Source organism: Tiliqua scincoides, chromosome 1 (assembly GCF_035046505.1).
Source record: "Tiliqua scincoides isolate rTilSci1 chromosome 1, rTilSci1.hap2, whole genome shotgun sequence".
Lineage (NCBI taxonomy): Eukaryota > Metazoa > Chordata > Lepidosauria > Squamata > Scincidae > Tiliqua > Tiliqua scincoides.
This window is the reverse complement of record NC_089821.1, coordinates 280,385,460-280,404,002: the sequence shown is the minus strand read 5'-3', so window position 1 is coordinate 280,404,002 and position 18,543 is coordinate 280,385,460. Positions and strand designations below refer to the sequence as shown.

General features: G+C 47.2%; 1 protein-coding gene across 6 annotated transcripts in view; it reads left to right on the top strand.

Annotated features, from left to right (window-relative positions):
• The window catches only part of EFR3B (EFR3 homolog B), a 137,673-nt gene that overhangs the window by 14,013 nt on the left and 105,117 nt on the right, over nucleotides 1-18,543 (top strand). The window contains exon 1 of one of the 6 annotated variants that reach the window (XM_066626727.1): nucleotides 11,566-11,655. The exons of 3 other annotated variants lie outside the window; for them this stretch is intronic. Coding sequence is in view for 1 of the 3 variants with exons in the window: in XM_066626725.1 (XP_066482822.1) it covers nucleotides 11,649-11,655 (7 nt within the window). In the remaining 2 variants the exon portion in view is untranslated. Of the gene's footprint in view, nucleotides 1-11,565; nucleotides 11,656-18,543 lie in introns of those variants that run through there. 2 more of the 6 variants (XM_066626725.1, XM_066626731.1) reach the window with 2 other exon arrangements.

Genomic DNA, 18,543 nt, shown 5'->3' with positions numbered 1-18,543 from the left:
ATTGATAGAGAAGTGTATCCTGTGCCTTTCCCTTCCAAAAACAAAGGTGTGTTGGCTAAGAGAGAGAATGAGAGTGACCCGCTGAGTGACATCAGAAAAAAGCTCTGCTAGACCCTCTTTTGCTATTCACACCGGCCTGGAGAGCTGTGAGTGGGTGGTGGCTGTGCTGGGGGTGGCAGGTGGGAGGATCCAGAGGCCACATTGGGCCCTCAAGCCACAAGTTCAGTGTGTGCATTCCTTTTTGGAACAAATGAGACTTAACATGCATGGCATCCCTTTGTAGAGGGTTCCATTCATTCTGAAACCAAAGGTGGTGGAACAAATGGGAGATCCATTTTCAGAACCTTCATTTGTCACCATTTATTTTCAGCGTTTATAATGGAAAAGAATGAAAACCACAAGAAAATAAAAAAGTCAAATGAATGGAAAATGAAACAGACTAAGCAATATTAAAAAATGAAAACAAGCATTTTTTTTCTTGCACTCCCCTCCTTCCAGCTGCTTCCCTATGAAATATCAGTTTTCCTATGAACCCCGTATGTGCAAATATCCATTGCTCTCCAAAGTCCCACTTCATTTCGTTTTGAACAGAGCACTGTGCTTGGGGGCCCTCATTGCCCCTCCCACCACCCCTTGCAAGGCTTCAGCCCCTTATTTGAAGCAGCTTGTGGTTGAAAAGCAGCCTCTCATCACAGAAAGCAGTGCAGGAGGAGAGACTCAGGGGAAGAGAGATCAAAAGGAAGGGTTGGGAGATGGATTCCTGATGAGACAGAATTAGAGGGTTACTAAATCCTTAGCTGAGAAAGCCAGAGGAGGAAGTAAACAGCAGCTCTTGAAGGAAAGGTGAAAACTGAGAGGCAGGGGAGGGGAGAGAGAAGCTGGGACAGCTCAATGTAGTCCACGAAGGACAGAAATGAGCTGCCCCAGTTTGCGGAGTTTCTGCACAGCAAAGCAGCTTGGGGAGGAGCAGGGGAGGGGGGAAGGGAGAGGACCACACATTTATCCAGGGCAGTTAGCAAAGCAGGAAGCCTCCCTCTTCTCTGAGACCGAAGGCACAGCTGATCTGTCTGTGGACCAGGCCCCTTCAGCACCCCGGAGCATCATGGCGTGCCGCAGAGGCCTGGGGGACTGTGCAGCGGCTGTGGATCGGCACATTTGCAATGGTAATTCTGAGCATGGCCGGATGTGCGGGTGGGGAGCAGCATGCAAAGAGGGCAATGGGAGTACCCGATGGTGGGAATGCTGGGCTGGGTCTCTGCTTCTGACACAGATTCCTTGTGCGAACCTGGGCATGTCACTTGCATGTTTTCTGCAGGAAGTGCTGCATTTCTAACGTGCTGGGGTGCCAAAGGAGAGGTGCCAGAGCTCGTTCGTGCCGGAACACTTTGCCCCAGAAACTAGAAAGCTTGTTCTCAACCTTACATATATAGGTAATGGCGTAGTGACTCAGTGGGGGTGGTGGGCAAGCCTGCTACGCCCAGAGGAGCCTGCAGGTCTAGGAGAAAATCCAGGCACTGCCTGGCATGGAAAAGTGGTTCTAGGGCTGCGTTCCATCCTCAGGTTAAAGCATGTGTGGTGTTCTTCATACCTGCAGCATTTACTGTGGCATCTCTCACTTTTGTCATGGACGTGGCATCCTTCCTCTACCTTGCGCTTGGTCAAGTGCAGCCGGGCAGCATTTGCCTCAAAGTATGGACTGGAGGTTTTATCCTCTTCAGTGCACAGCTCACCCAGGGAATCTCTCCAGCAATCTGGAATATGCACAAACTATCTCAATAGGCAACAGAGAATTCTTTTGTCACCCAGCAAGTTGGAGTTAAGTTAGGTTAAGCAGCACTAACTAACAGGATCAGACAGATTCTGCAAGGATAACTCTGTCAAAGGCAATTTGCTGAGCAAAGACTGTGGTCTACGAAAGCTCATGCTACGATGAATGGGTTTGTCTTTACCTAAGATCACAGGACACCTATAGACAAGGGGCAAGTAACAAGGGGGTGATTGTCACCATGCTACTCTTCTGTGAGCTTTCCACATCTGGCTGAGCAGTGTTTGAGACAGAGCACTGGGTCACCCAGAGCTTTGTTCTCAGGGTCAGCCCAAGATGTTTCAAAGAGTCAGAAAACTCTTCAAAGAATCAGAAAAGTTGTATCCCCTCCTCCCTCTAATTAATACAAGTCCAGACACATCTGGCAGTTCTTCAGTGCAAGTCCCTCTAAAAGAAAGGGGAACTTCTTGATAGGGAACCCCATCCTCCCCTTCATTTGGGGGATTGTACCCACAAGTCAGACCTATGACTTTGCCACCTTCTAATGGCAGTCAGAATCTGGTATCCCACTGTGCCGTATGATAGTGCTTCCTTTGTGAATGCATGAAAGAATGAATGAACATAGCAGGACTGTACTGCTGGTCCATCTCTAGCCAACTGCTCTCCAAAATCTCAGGCACTGCCACAACGAGTTCTGATGACTACATTAGACGGCTTTAAAAGAGAATCAGTTAAGTGAGTAACAGGTCTCTCAATCTCTACAAGTCATGTAGCTAAGTAGAGGTACAGGGGCAATGTACCTTTGTTGGGGACAGCTGTAGCCTTCTTGTAGACCTCCCAGAAGCATTTGGTTGGTCACTACTAGGATGGGATGCTGAACCTGTTCTTCACTGACTGAACCATCTGGAGAAAAAGCACAACATGTGGTGATTGATGCTCCAGGGTACACCCAACCTTTGTTGCTTGAAGCTGGAACTGAGAACTCTGTCCAATGGGCATTTGAGGAACTCATGAAGTAGACCGAGAGGAAGGTTGGTTTCTGAAAGGAGACAGAGATCCAACCTGCCTAGAAGGTGCAGCTCTTGATCTGGAAAGGACTAGAAATCAAGCTGGCAGTATTGTTGTGCCCTTTTACAAAGCCATAGCGCAGGCACATTTCAGTATTGTGTAGAGGGCTGGCCCAAGATCTTCTGGTACTTGACCTGGTCCTCCAAGTGTTGCTATCCCTTATTCAGTGGGTGCCAATCTCTGCTCCCCACTCCCTGGATTGGGAAAAGGGGGGCAATTAGAAGACAATGAGCAGTGGGCAGAGGAGTGGTAGGCTAACACAGGGCTGGAGACAAGTGGGTGGGCAGTCCTCACCAATCTGCTGCCTGAATGCAGCATCTCAATCAACCTCATTGATGGACCAGCCCTAACTGCGCACACTATAGTTCTAGTTCACAGAACAGAACAGGTGTACATGACTGCTGCATTCTAGTTGGCCTGTCCCAAAATGAATATTGTAATATAAATAGTGTTTACATTGTTGTTAGCCTTCTTGATCCTTCTAGGACAAAAGGAAAAGGTGGGATATAAATCTTTAAAAATAGAGCTAGAAAATGAACAGCCAAACTGAGTGTACTAGAGCACCTTCCCTATGTTTGCCACTTTTTTATTCAGGGAAAAAGATGACTGAGGAGGGATGTGAGAGAACCATAGAAAATCATTCATGGTATGGAGAAATAAGTTCTTCTCCTTTTCTCAGAACACCAGAATTCAGACTTACCTAATGAAACCAAATGGAATATTCAGACCATCCTCAAGGACTGCTTCACATGACTCATGCCTAACTCATGGAACTCTCTGTCATGGGATGTTGCAATGGCCATGGGTTTACATAGCCTCAGGAACAACCTAGCCTCAGGTGACCTGGAGTGACCTGGAGCCCCACCCCACACAGACACCACTGCTGCTACCTTTGCCATAGCACTCTAGAAAAGAGCTCCTTACCTGCTTCTCACATGGTTTCCTCAAACCCAGAAGTCTGAAACTTCAAATTTAATTTAAAGTGATGGTGCAAATGAAGGAATGGGGATGACCTACTTCTGGCTCGAGTGAGTGGGAAGTGGCTGATTGCAGTGTGCGTCAGTGGTGGGCTGGAGGGAGACAGCAGACTCAGGGTGAAGCACACCCAGAATCTGCTGCCCCTCTTAGACCCCTTGCAATCCACTGTGATGCAACCCGCTTCAACTCACCTCATGATTGGGCTGGTAGTGGATGGCCTTTGGTCACTGTTCTTAGTAATTATAGTTACTTAGAATATTTATAGATCATTTTTTCAACAAAGAAGTTAACAAAGCAGTTTTCATGGCAAAATGAAAACTGTTCATTTTGGAACAGGGAATCACCTTTTCATTTAAGGTGGTTCCCTGTTCCAAAGGGCCTAAAACACACACACACACACACACACACACAAAAGATATTAGGAAAGTGCCACTGCAACAAACACCATGCCAGCTATATAACCATCACAGCTAAAATGGAACATCCTGTTTGGAGGTGCTCCATTCCAGAATGGCAGTTACTGGGATATTTGGTTAGCTGACAGCTGGGGTAGGCCACTCAAAGCCATAGGTAGACTTAGCCTCTGCCTCAAGATCAACAGCAGACGGCCATCATGGTGCATCTGACACCCCAGGTGCATTTCAAACCTGGAGAGGACCACCTCCCCACGGTACACTACTGCTGGGAGGCTGTCATCTTCAAGCTCTGCTTAGAAGCTTCCTGAAGGCATCTGGTGGGCAACTGTGCCACACAGACTAGGTGGAGCATTGGTCTGATTCAGTTGTGCTCTTCTTCTGTTCTTATGGAGACTTCCAGACTGCACAGAGCTTGCCTGACAAAACATTCTGTGTTACTCCAAATTCTTTATATGCTCACACCCACCGGAACTGCCCCAATCAAAGAAGTCTCCTCTCCTATTAAATCTCTCTCACAAAAGAGGAGGCACCTGGTAGCCCTACAGAGAGAGAAGCCAAGTCTATTTCATTAATTATTTGCCTAGTGTTGTTACTAAATTCATCATCATCTTCATAGCAGCAGCAACATTAAAAAGCCAGTTGCCATTCCTGGATATCACTACAGCAGCAATAGTTGTGCATTTGTGTTGTCAGTCGTAGAAGCTGTGAAATGTTCTGGGCCCTGAACCTCTTTTCACCAGCTTAAGCTTCTTCCTCTTTCTGATAATGAAAAGCAGAGTCTATTGCCGGGTTGGTAAAGTTAAAAGGATGGGGGGAGGGGGGAAGAAGCAGATCCATAAAGCCTTTATGCTGAGAGAAAAATAAGCTCTGGTTTCAAGTTGTCAAGAGGAACAGCTGGAAGGGTTGCTTTCCTTGCCAGCTTGTGTGATAAAATGAGTGAGCTCCATGAGGATGTCAAAATTGGGTACCGGGATGGATGGAACCTGCCCAGCAAAATCCAAAGGCCCTTTTCCAGGTACACCCACCTAAGGAAATCAGGTACAGAGAAGGATTTTTCTGCAGCAGCACTTTAACTAACTAACCTACCCAATCCTCAGCTGGCACCTTTGTTGTAATTGTTGAGGTTGACAGGATAGAGACCACCTGAGGCACAATTTAGCAGTTTTCTGTACAGAACCAGAAGGCTCTGGTGGGGGGACAGGACTCTAGCCTGGGGTGTCATTTCATAAGGCAGGCAGAATAGCATTCATAACACCTGCTGAGGGCTGGAAGTGACATCATTAAGCAGGAAGTAACCTAGTTATGCAGTTGGTGTCCAGAAATGCACACTTTTTCCCCCCAAGTAGGAGCTCATTAGCTGCTAATGACAGAAGAGGAAATATGCAAATCTTGATCATATTTTCAAGATATGAGAAAGTTCAATTATCATGCTGGGAGAGCCCAGTTATCACGCAGGCCACACTTTCAGCAGCACCGCTTCTGCCGAGGCAGCACTTCTTAGCTCAGCAGTTGAGGTGCTTTGCAAAGTGATAGCAGCACTGCTGAATGGGCAACCAGCATGATAATTGGGCTCTTCCAATTATTTTGGTCTGCTCCTTCCTCTGTAGAGTTCATTTCCTTCTGAGGTCTCTTTCCATCTCTCCTGCCCAGAGCCCTGGCAGCAGTGGCGCTGTAGAAAAGTGGTGTAGGGAGAGCCCAATTATCACATGGGCCAGATAAAGAGATTCACGGGCCTTATCCTTGATGCCCTGGTCTAACTATTTCTTGCTACTGCTCTGATCCACAAAACCCCACTAAGCCGCAATTATTTATTTCTTTGACACAGCTCCATCCCATCCTCCCTCTGAGGAGCACAGGACCATGTTCATAGCTCCTGTTTATTCTCACAACAACCCTGTAAGGTAGGCTAAGCTGGAGATACAGACTGGCCCTGGGTCACTCCATAAGCAGTGATGTAAATTCTGATTTTTTTTTTGTTCCAAACTTGCAATTTATCTGCATTGTCAGCGCCTGCCCCCCTTACAACCTGGGCTATTATTATTATTATTATTATTATTATTATTATTATTATTATTATTAACAACAGTATTTATATACTGCTTTTCAACAAAAAGTTCACAAAGCTGTTTACAGAGAAAAATCAAATAACTAATGGCTCCCTGTCCCAAAAGGGCTCACAATCTAAAAAGATGCTAAAGAACACCAGTGGGCAGCAGGGCCATAGCTGGGGGGGCAGGGGGTTTTTGCCCCCCCAGCCAGTAGTTTGCCCCCCCCCATTTTTTCCACTTCCATTTTTTAAATGTGGTTGAATGCCCTCCAATTTAGCTCCTGTTCCTTGAGAGCTCAGCCCCTCCCTGCAGGCAGCCTCCTCCAATCAGCTCAGGCTGCTGATGCTTAGTAACTCACCTTAGGGGCCAACCATAGTGACCTGCTGATAGTCACAGGACACCAGAGAGGTGGGCATGAAAAAGCCTGGAGGGAATGTGCTCAGTGCCTTCAATCACCTTCCTGGGAGTTGAGTGGCTCTGCAAGCACTTTGCAGGACCCTGGAGGCTGCTGCTGAGTGACTCTGGCATCATTTGGGGGTGAGGAGGCAGGGGATTTTGGATGGGCCATTTAGTGGGCTGCTGTGAGATACAGGAAGCTGGACTAGATGGGCCTATGGCCTGATCCAGTGGGGCTGTTCTTATGTTGCTTGGGTCTGGTAGGGTCTTACTCTTTGGGGGGGGGGAAGAGAAAAGCATGCATCTGGCGTCTGAGATTTTGGATGGACCATTTCTGCTGTTTGGGTCTGGTAGGGCCTTTTTCTTTGGGGGGGGGAGAGAAAAGCATGGCTCTGGCATCTGAGATTTTGGATGGACCATTTTTGCTGTTTGGGTCTGGTAGGGCCTTTTTCTTTGGGGGGGAGAGAAAAGCATGGCTCTGGCATCTGAGATTTTGGATGGACCATTTCTGCTGTTTGGGTCTGGTAGGGCCTTTTTCTTTGGGGGGGGGAGAGAAAAGCATGGCTCTGGCATCTGAGATTTTGGATGGACCATTTCTGCTGTTTGGGTCTGGTAGGGCCTTTTTCTTTGGGGGGGGGAGAGAAAAGCATGGCTCTGGCATCTGAGATTTTGGATGGACCATTTCTGCTGTTTGGGTCTGGTAGGGCCTTTTTCTTTGGGGGGGGAGAGAAAAGCATGGCTCTGGCATCTGAGATTTTGGATGGACCATTTCTGCTGTTTGGGTCTGGTAGGGCCTTTTTCTTTGGGGGGGGGAGAGAAAAGCATGGCTCTGGCATCTGAGATTTTGGATGGACCATTTCTGCTGTTTGGGTCTGGTAGGGCCTTTCTCTTTGGGGGCGGGGAGAGGAAAGCAAGGGTCTGGCCTCTAAGATTTTGAATCTTTCCTAGAGATCTCAGTTTTTTTCATGGGTATTGGATATATACACCACCAAATAAACAGACATTTACTCTGAAGAACATGAGTGCAAAAGAATTAGTGTTGAAATCTTCCAACATGGACCGTTTTGTTGTCAGACCAAACCGAGCTTCAAACTCATGTAATCAAGAAACTTTGGAAACCTCTTTGGAGATAGAGATATCATTGCTTCTGCTAGCACCAGTAAGGCAATTAATGAGAAGACTCCTGATGATTTAGCATGAGTAGGAGAGCCTATTAAACAAATTAAACTTGGCAAATATCCAAAGAACAAAGATAGCAGATCATTCAGATCAGAGTGGTTTCAACATTTTAAGTGGTTGGAATATTCTTCAAAACTAGATGCTGCATTCTGCTATCCGTGTTGCCAATTTGTTCCATTTACTAAAGAGCAAGCTTACATAAAAAAGGGATTTAGCAATTGGAAGGCTGCATTGGCTAAAACTAAATCAGGATTTTTCAAGCATGCTTCATTGGAGACCCACGTGCAGGCTATGTTAATGTGGTCTCAAAGAAACCAAAGAACTGATTCAAACACATCTATTTCAACTCTAATTAATGACAATGTGCTTGAAAAACATAGGTATTACATTTCAAGCATTGTTGAAATATTCAGTTTCTTGTAGCTAATGAGCTTCCAATGGGGGAAATATACAGAATTGAAGAACATGTGGAGGAAAGTTTATTTAAAAACCTTTTCAAATATACCCTCAAAAAGGACCCAAAACTAGCTGAATCTTATAAAATTATTCCAAAGAATGCCACTTACCAATCCCCAGAAATTCAAAATGAAATTGTTAAAGTAATGACTGTTCTCATTCAAGAGGAAGTTTCCTATGACATAAAGAATGCAGATGTCCCATTTTTTTCTGTCTTGGAGGATGGAACAAAAGACAAAAACTGAAAATATAGCAGTTGCTACTAGATATGTTAAAGATGGTGAAATTTACGAATCCATGCTATCCTTAGAGACAACTGCTTTGGATACTGAGACTTTTACAAACACAACTTTAGATACATTCTGAAGGTATGGTTTAAATCCTAACAATCTGTTGAGCCAATGTTATGATGGAGTATCAGTTATGAGTGGCAAGAAAGGTGGTGTCCAGGCATTAATTTAAAAAAACTGAAGAAAGAAATTCCATACGTCCATTGTTTTAACCACAGGTTGCATTTAGTTGTAGTTAAAGCAGTTGAAGTTGTGCCAATGGTGAGGGAATTTTTTGGACAATGTGTGGAATTATACAACTTTTTGTCCCGTGGGGTAGTAGTTGCTGAGTATGAAGGCAAAGTTCTTTCTCGTCTGCTGGAATAGAGATGGTCAGGACATCTTCAGGTGTGTAGGACAATTTTTGAAGAATACAAACTTATATCAGAAACTCTTGAACTAATATCAATAAATAATGGAAAAAAATTTGCCGGGGAAGATGTGGTTCTTAGCACTGGTCTCCATCTTATAATGCGGAAGCAAGAGTTTAGATTTTGTCTAGTGGTAACGAAAAATATTTTGGAAATTCTTTCTCCAGTAGATAAGGGACTCCAAAGTCATGACATTTCCTTGGAGCAGGCCTATAACTTAATTCAAGCTACAACAAGTTCACTAGAAGACTTAAGAAACAGTGAGAGTTTGAAATCAATTCTGCAGGAAACATCAAAACTGGCTAAAGAGGAAGAAGTAAAAATGCCAAGGAAAAGGAAATTTAATTCCTTACTTGATGGTTATGTGGTGTCTGAAACAACAGGTAATAGAGCATCATGTAGTGACACCCACAGTAAGCATGCTTCTGACTTTTTTGAAATTCTGGATGTGGTGCTAGCCGAAATAAAAAGAAGATTCCACGACAATGAAGAGATTCTGCAGCAGAAAATTTAGATGATGAAAATGGTAGGCTTAATTATCTAAAAAATTTCAATATTACCATTCCAAGTAAAGAAATGAAAGTACTAAAACATTTCCTTGAGAAGAACAAAATTGAAAAGCAAAATTTCTTCAGTGAAATATACAAACACCAGAGTGCCTTTGAAGATTGTTACAGTATGTTAGTGGCAGTAAGAACTTTTGCATGTAGCACAGCAGTTTGTGAATTGACCTTCTCAGTGCTAACACAAATTAACAAACCTCAAAGACTATCAGTGTCTCACTCAAGAATGGCTAATTTAGTATACCTAGCTTTTGAGCTAAAGAGAACCAAGAATTTAAGTGTGGAAAAGGTTCTAAGAAGATTCAATTCTCAGAAAGATAGAACTCGGCTCTACTAGGTAGTTTCAAATCTTCTATGCCTTGCTTTTTAAAAGTAATGAATAATGTAAAAAACTAATGTTCCATGATGTTGCTATATTTTACTTCAATATCTTTCCTCTTGCTTTTAGGTAAATTTACTTTTGTCATCAGCAAATGAAAGGCTTTCAATACAAGTAAATACTACCTGTATCATAGTGATATGTTTTACTTTTGCAGTGTTGCAAGTCTGTGTATTGCACTGGTGTCCAAGATGAAAGGACAAGTTGCATGTTATTTCTATGTTGACAAATAGATTTTACATTGCATACAGAGATGCATTTATTCTATGCAGATCATTGTTAGATTGCTTTACAAATAATGAATGCATCTTTAAAAAAAAAAGCCCCAAAATATTTCCTCCTAATGAAATTTGGGTTAGTTATGGGTCTTTGATGTTTCTCCATACTTATCCTTCATTTTGCACACCAGTATAGATACCTGACAAAATTGCCCCCCCCTGAAAAAATGGTTGCCCCCACCTCTAGAATCCTGGCTACAGACCTGCACTCAGTTAGCAGGGGTTGCAATTAAAGTTGCAATCCTATACCCACTTACCTGGGAGTAAGCCCCATTGGGTACAATGGGACTTAGAGCCCGATCCTATGCCTGTCTACTCGGAAGTAAGTTTCATTATAAGCAATGGAGCTTACAGTCAGGAAAGCGTAGATAGGATTGCAGCCTTACTTCTGAGCATAGGATGGTGCTGTGCTCGAACAGCCCAGTCCTATGCATGTCTACTCAGAAGTAAGTTTCATTAGAATCAGTGGGGCTTACTCCTAGGAAAGTGTGGATAGGATTGGGCCGCCAGTCGTTGCAGCGGAAACCAGACGCTTGGATCCCGTTCTCCAGCAGTAGCCGCGGCGGGGCCCTCGTTCGCCAGCCTGGTCCTCAGCCCCGCCAGGGGAGCTCGGGCCTGCTCGCGTCACCGGTGCTGCTGCTGCTGCTGCAGGGTCCCCTCCGCGTCGAGCTCGTTGCAAGAGATGCTGCAGCCGCCACTGGGTGCTGCGGACTGTCCTGTGTGCCTGACCTGGGAGGGGGCGTTGAACAGCCTCCCCGCTGGCCGGGGGCTCCGAGGCTGGCGTCCCTCCCGCGTCAAACATCTTAGAGCAGAAGCCTATGCTTGTCTACTCAGAAGTAAGTCCCATTGCATTCAATAGGGCTTACTCCCAGGAAAGCGTGGATAGGATTGGGCTCTTAGGCTCCAATCCTATCCACACTTACCTGGGAGTAAGAGCCATTGACTATAATGGGACTTACTTCTGAGTAGACATGCCTAGGCTTGGGCTCTTAGCAAATCACGACACGTCCTCCCTGCCTTCCCCGTCCTGGTTGCAGCTGCGTGGGGAGGGATAGCAAGAGAAGACCGTCCACCCCCCCCCCCATAGGGACTAGCCCCTTGGTCCTCATTGGGCGTCTCCAGAGAGGGGCCTTTTGGTGGCCTAGCGGGTTTCCAGCTCTTTGTAGACTCCTCGGGGCAGGGCTCTACTTTGCTGCGGTCACCCGGGTCCAGGAGAGGTGCAGCATCCAGGGCTGCCTGGAGGGGGCTGAAGTGCTGGCTCCGCCCGTCTCCATTCATTCCCCCGCTCGCACCGCCCACTCCAGACTGCGCCGCGCCAGCTGAATGAAAGAAAGGCGCCGCCGCCACCACCGCCACCCCCGCAGCAGCAGAGCCGGGCAGCGCGGGGCTGGCTGCCGAGGAGCTCCGCGGCGCAGATGAACCATGTACGGTAAGGGAGGGCGAGAACGCGCCCGCCACCCCCGCTTGGCCTCCGGTGGCCGCCTCTGGAGGGGCTCTGATGGCAGCCCGGGAGTTCTCCGGGGGGGACACAGCTTCGGGGAGGGGGGGACATCGCCCTTCCGGAGACCCCCCTCTGTTCCAGGAGGCCCCCCTGCCTCCCTCTCTCTCTCTCCCCTCCCCCCCCGACTCCAAAGAGCCTCCGGGAAAGCAGCGCCAGCCGTCCCTCTCCTCCCCCATCCCCTGCAGCAGGCGCCGGTGCTCTCAGCCTGCAGCACCCAAAGGTCCGAGGTGGTGCTTCCCTGCAGTGTCCGCTGAACCGCTGGGGGAGAGGCGCCCCTGGCCTCGACCCACAGGAGGGTGCATTGGGGGGTGCAGGGAACGGAAAGCGCACCGCACAGCTACTCCCCTCTTCCTTCCCCCCTCCCCACGCCTCCTGCTTCGCTTTGGATTGAGCCAGAAGCGGAGAAACCTGATGTGTCCCTCAGCCCCTAGGTCTTCTTTTCCCAGAGGTGGCCGAGCCAGACCCCGGAGGATTGCATGCGCAGTGCTCCTCCCCCCAAAGCAAGATCCCTCCACACTGAAAGACGGGGGGGGGGAAGGTTTCTTCTTTGTACAGAGGAACAGGACCGGACCCTCCAGGAGGCGGGCTGAGCAGGTTGCCTTAGGGCCCAATCCTATCCAACTTTCCAGCACTGGTGCAGCCGCAATGCAGCCCTGAGGTAAGGGAACAAATGTTCTCATAGATTGAGGAGACCTCTATGACTGTCTCCCCACCACAGGATGCAGTGCACACAGCTTTGGCACAGCTGCACTGGAAAATTGGATCGGATTGGGCCCTCAGACAGCAGGGGAGTGGGGGCACCCACTTATGTCTTCCCACACCTCCACTGCTCCTGCCCTCCCTCCTTGAACTGAAAGAGGAAGGGGTGTAATTACCCAACGTGTAATTAGTCTGTGGAACTCCTTGCCACAGGATGTGGTGATGACATCTGACCTGGATGCCATTAAAAGGGGGTGGGAGTGAAGGGAGGGACAGTAAGAGAGGTGCTGACTGCAATTATGAGATTTGGGGGGCAAGTGCCTGTGGGAGGGAATGGGGTGGGGAGAAGTGTCAATTGCCTGCTCCTGTATTTAAGGTGGAAAAAAGTGTGACCAAAAGCCCAATTGAAGGCACGTCTACTCAGAGGTAAGTATGGAGCACGGAGGTAAGTATGGAGAGGATTGGGGCCCAATGCCCTTCCCCTAAAAGGCAATGCAGGGAGGATCGCTTTGAGGGAGTTGCAGGCAAGCTGTGGCAAGGAAAAGGGACTTTCCAGGACCCTTTGAGCCAGCCAGTTCTTAGGCTGGTGGCCTCAGCAGACTCACTCACTTCATACCTGCCTGCCTGCTCCTGACTCCCTTGTTCTCACTCACTCCACCCTCCTCACTTGGACCTCCTCCAAGCTTCTCTCATTGCCCAATCAGCACGCAGAGTAGGCAAGGACTTAATACCCAATCCTAGGTATGTCTACTCAGAAGTAAGCCCCATAATAGTCAATGGGGCTTGCTCCCAGGTAAATCAGGATCCGGTTGCAGCCTTCCTCTTGCTCAGGTCTCATGTTGTCTTGCATGCTCCCTGAAGCATCTGGTGGGTCACTGTGAGATACAGCAGGCTGGACTAGATGTGCTTTTGGCCTGATCCAGCTGGGCTTTTCTTACATTCTTATGGGCGACAGGGAAGAAGAGGAAAAGTAGAGAAGAGTAGAATAGTGGGTTCTACCCAACTTTCCAGGGCCAATGTAGCCCCAAGGTAAGGGAATAAATCTTTCCCTACCTTGAGGGGGCCTCCTTGACTGTCCCCATGCCGCATGATGCAGTGCATGTCCTGTTGACATGGGTGCATCAGTATTAGAAAGTTGGATAGGATTGGGCCCTAAGGCATTTCTCTGACACTCTAGCTTACATCTTTCTTCTCACTTCCATGCAAATGGCTACAGCTAGGAGTAAGCCCCATTGAAGTCATTGTGGCTTATTTTAGATTTGGATTGCATGAGCACTTGTGGACAGGGCAAATCCAAAATGTTTTGCCAAGAATAAGCAGGCATGTCAAGGATCCCTGTAGATATAGAACTAGCAGAGAGACCTTTGCTACTCCCTAATGTACTAGTATTCTACATGCAAGGAGTTGTAAAACTGCCATGGGCTCATGTGTTGCTGTTCTCTTCCAGGCCAGGAAGATTCTACCTGGTAATTTTGCTGAATGTGAAGCTTTCTTTACTGTGTCACATACAGTCGATAAGAACAGCCCCACTGGATCAGGCCATAGGCCCATCTAGTCCAGCTTCTGTATCTCACAGCGGCCCACCAAATGCCCCAAGGAGCACACCAGATAACAAGAGACCTCATCCTGGTGCCCTTCCTTGCATCTGGCATTCTGACATAGCCCATTTCTAAAATCAGGAGGTTGCACATACACTTTATGGCTTGTACCCCATAATGGATTTTTCCTCCAGAAACTCGTCCAATCCCCTTTTAAAGGCGTCTAGGCTAGACGCCAGCACCACATCCTGTGGCAAGGAGTTCCACAGACCAACCATGCGCTGAGTAAAGAAATATTTTCTTCTGTCTGTCCTAACCCTCCCAACACTCATTTTAAGTGGATGTTCCCTGGTTCTGGTGTTATGTGAGAGTGTAAAGAGCATCTCTCTATCCCCTTTATCCTTCCCATGCATCATTTTGTATGTCTCAGTCATGTCCCCCCTCAGGCGTCTCCTTTCTAGACTGAAGAGGCCCAAATACCGTAGCCTTTCCTCATAAGGAAGGTGCCCCAGCTCTTTTGCACCTTCTCCATTTCCACTATATCCTTTTTGAGATGTGACCAGAACTGTACTCCAGTTGTACCAAGCTGACCAGCCTATAGTTTCCTGGGTCCCCCCTCTTTCCCTTTTTAAAGATTGGTATGACATTTGCTATCCTCCAATCCTCTGGCACCGTGGCCGTTTTGAGGGACAAGTTGCATAGTCTAATTGCAAGTCTAATTTTGTTTGCGCTGACTGGCATCACTGTCTGAGATTATTCCTCTCTGTACCATCCTATAGGTGAGGTTATGGGCTGGGATGCTTCTCTATCCAAAACAAGGTCCCTCCACACTGAAAGCTGGTGTGACTCTAGAGGATGTGTTACGTTGTGAGCCTGCAGTCTGAAGTGGTACAATTTGTACCCCTCTACAAGAAGTAGACCTTTATTCCTCCCCCCCCCCCCACCACACACAGGCAGTTAGAACAGTGCAGAGAGATCAGGAGGAAAATGTAGCATCAAAGGCTGAAAGCCTGCTTCAGTGACAGCCCAGAGAAGAGAGACTGCAGTCTTTTGACAGTCACTGTCCCCTAGACCAGGGATCTCTGCTGATCTGCTGTGCAGGCACAATTTTTCCTCTTCTCTCTCCCCCCCCCCCATGTATTACTTCATTGTTTGGGAATGCTGTGTTAATTTAAACCCTTGCAGTCAACACTCCAGTGGTATGTGCAGCTCTCTGATGGTGTGATCAAAGGGAGAATCTGGGCAGTGAGGAGGACGCTCAAACTTTGCAATTTGATGGATTTGTTTGTAGAATAATGAACACTACCCCCACCCCATTTGTCCTGTATTTTGGTAGGCCAGCACCCTGGTTTTGCAAGGAGCCAGTGGTACTCTGACAAGAAGCATAGACAGAGCTGGTGTCTATCCACATCCTTGAAGTGGCTGTGACAGCCAGAGAGGTCTGAATTGAAGCTTGCTATGATTGTGTGGGTGGGTGTGGGTGTGGGAAGGAAAGAGAGAGGCCTGGATTCATTGCTCCTCTAAGGTATTAGGAATTTGATTGCATCCAAAGACTTGTTGGTTGTTTGCAAATATGTCAATTAAAGTTGCCACCACTTTTCTCTTTTTAGAATGGTTCTGCTTCTGTGTCTTTAAGAGGTGCCTGAGGCAGAAACTTAGCAGGGGAAACTTCTCCTCTTGACTTGACTTGAAGCCAGGAAAAGCTTCAGTTGCTAAATTTCAGTATGTCAGGCAGCTGTTAAAAGCACAGGAGCAGGGTTGGGGGAAGATGGCAACCCAGACTGCGCTTCAGCCTCTGCCCTGTGCTTTTGTGTGCTTTTCTCATAAACAGCAGGCAGGCTGTCAGACTGGGGATGTCCAAACTTCCACCTTACTTCCAAGGAATCCTTGTCACATCGATTTGTTAGCTGCCTGTCATGGAAACCCAGTTCATTGCAGAGGGTTCTGGGGCATGGAGGAGGGTCTGTCAATGGCTCCAGGTCATGGAGGGCATGTGCCACTGATGGCTGCTCCCCTGCTGCTGGTTGGAGAGAGCTGTGACCTTCTGGTGTGCTTCCTGGAGGCATCTGACTGGCCCTTGTGGGAATGAGGATGTTGGGCTTCAGGGCCTCACTTTATTCTGCAGTGTACACAATATACATAGGATATGGACAAATCCTCTGTGTGTGAGCATGCCCTAGATATGCCCAGCACTCCCCTGCAACACTGAATGTTACAGGGGAAGGATCGTGGTTGAGGGAACTTCTGTCACTGCGACCTCCTTGAGCTCTCAAGAAGCCCCAACATTCCCTGGAACCCAGTTTGCAAACCATTGCTCTTGTCTTGATCAGTGGTTCCCAAACCACTTTCTGTTTTCTGCAAACCACAAGTGGTTTCTGCTTGCTTCATAGAACTGTTGGTCAACAACATTATATGACTGACCCTTCCCTCACCTCTTAGAAGTTCATGATTGTTCTCTGCTCAGTTGGTATGTGTAGAGGAAGTTCACAAATTTGCCAATAACACTATTTTGGCTTATATCCAACTGTGTGAGAATTGTAATAGTTGTTAATCATATTGTGTTAAAAAGAGATACGTATTTTTTAGACAAAGTTTTAGACAAAGAGATACGTATTTTTTAAGACAAAGTTCCAAACAACACAGTCCTGGAACGAGCTGGAATCCCTAGCATGTATTCACTACTGAAACAGAGACGCCTGCGTTGGCTCGGTCATGTTGTGAGAATGGATGATGGCCGGATCCCAAAGGATCTCCTCTATGGAGAACTCGTGCAAGGAAAGCTCCCTACAGGTAGACCACAGCTGTGATACAAGGACATCTGCAAGAGGGATCTGAAGGCCTTAGGAGTGGACCTCAACAAGTGGGAAACCCTGACCTCTGAGCGGCCCGCTTGGAGGCAGGCTGTGCAACATGGCCTTTCCCAGTTTGAAGAGATACTTGGCCAACAGTCTGAGGCTAAGAGGCAAAGAAGGAAGGCCCATAGCCAGGGAGACAGACCAGGGACAGACTGCACTTGCTCCCGGTCTGGAAGGGATTGTCACTCCTGAATTGGCCTTTTCAGCCACACTAGACGCTGTTCCAGAACCACCTTTCAGAGCGCGATACCATAGTCTTTCGAGACTGAAGGTTGCCAACTACTACCATTTTTTAGAAGTCTTGATATTGTAGTGCATATAACCACCACATACAAGATGAGCCTTGGTGACAAAATTCTTTAATTTCCATGCTTAGCCCTTGGCAGTGCCTAAAATCTTTCTGCAGTGTAAGGGCCTTGGTAAACCTCCTAAGGGAATTCCATAATTGTGGAAAGCTACTAGGAGTGTCTCTCGACAATTAACAGGTGGTGATGGTAGTAAAAGCACTTGGTAACAAAATACAACTGAGTATGTAGTTACAGGTTGATTTTACTGTTGATGATGATTGATGATCATCAGTCAGGTTGATCAATCAGGTTGATCAGATTGAGGATAAGTGAGAGGTATAACCAGCAGCTCCTTGTAAAAGCCAGCAGAGTTGGGTGGAGGGAGAATTTGAGGGTCGTAAAAGGTTTGACTTCAAGGCCCACCAGCAGTGACCAGGTCATTGTTTCTTAACCCCAGTTCTGCATCTGTAAGGTGGGCTTCTTAATTTTCTGACTCACAAGGTTGATACAAGTATAATTCTCCAGCTACCTGTTTGCTCAGGGCATGTGCCAATTGCTTCCAAATGAGCAGTTTCCCAGACACTCTGCTGAAGGGGGGGGGGGGGGTGCTATTGCTCAGTGGTAGAGGTCTCACGTTCAGTCTCCAGGCAGGACCAAAACAAATTTTTACTTGAAAAAATCCTGGATTACCACTGCCAGTCAGTGTTGACAATATTGAACTAGATGGTCCAAACACCTGACTCGGTAGCAGACAGCTTCTCCAAGGGAGGACATTCACTCACTGATGCAGGTTGACTGGAAAAACCATTCTGTGCCATGCAATTGCTTGTACTTCTCAGGAAGCCTGCAACAAAAACACCAGATAAATGAATAGCACGGCTTAGCCAGCCTTGTATCCCGTTCTGTCTACCCGTCCGCATTCCGAGTTGTCAAAACACGGTGCAATTTGCAGGGCTCTTTCACCAGACCTTTTGCTGATTTCTCCATCGCAGTGACTTGTATTTTGCAAAATGGTGATGGGTCACCATTCTGTCAAACATCTCACCAAAATGACTGTTGCTGCTGATAGCTGTGTTTTATGGACGGTGGCGGGGGTGGGGATCATTGTCCACAGGAAGTGCTCCTGCCCAAACCCCACTGTCAACAGGGAGCTGAGCTGCTGTGTGGTTGTTACATCCTTTCCCTTGGATTCTTTTGTCCATAGATTTGCCTCTTGTTTCTTTCATGGGCTATTTTCCTTCATATGGATTCCAGAACTTGCCTCTCTCTTCCAGTAAATCCCTCCTCAAGCCCTGTCTTTTCACATATGCTAGCATTTTCCATCCTGAGGCTCGACCTGCATCTCAAGCAGTCACTTGCTCCAAGAAACTCATCCAGTCAACTGATGGTGGTGTTAACCCATCATAGCAACCTTTAGAACCTGTGCCACTATACCCT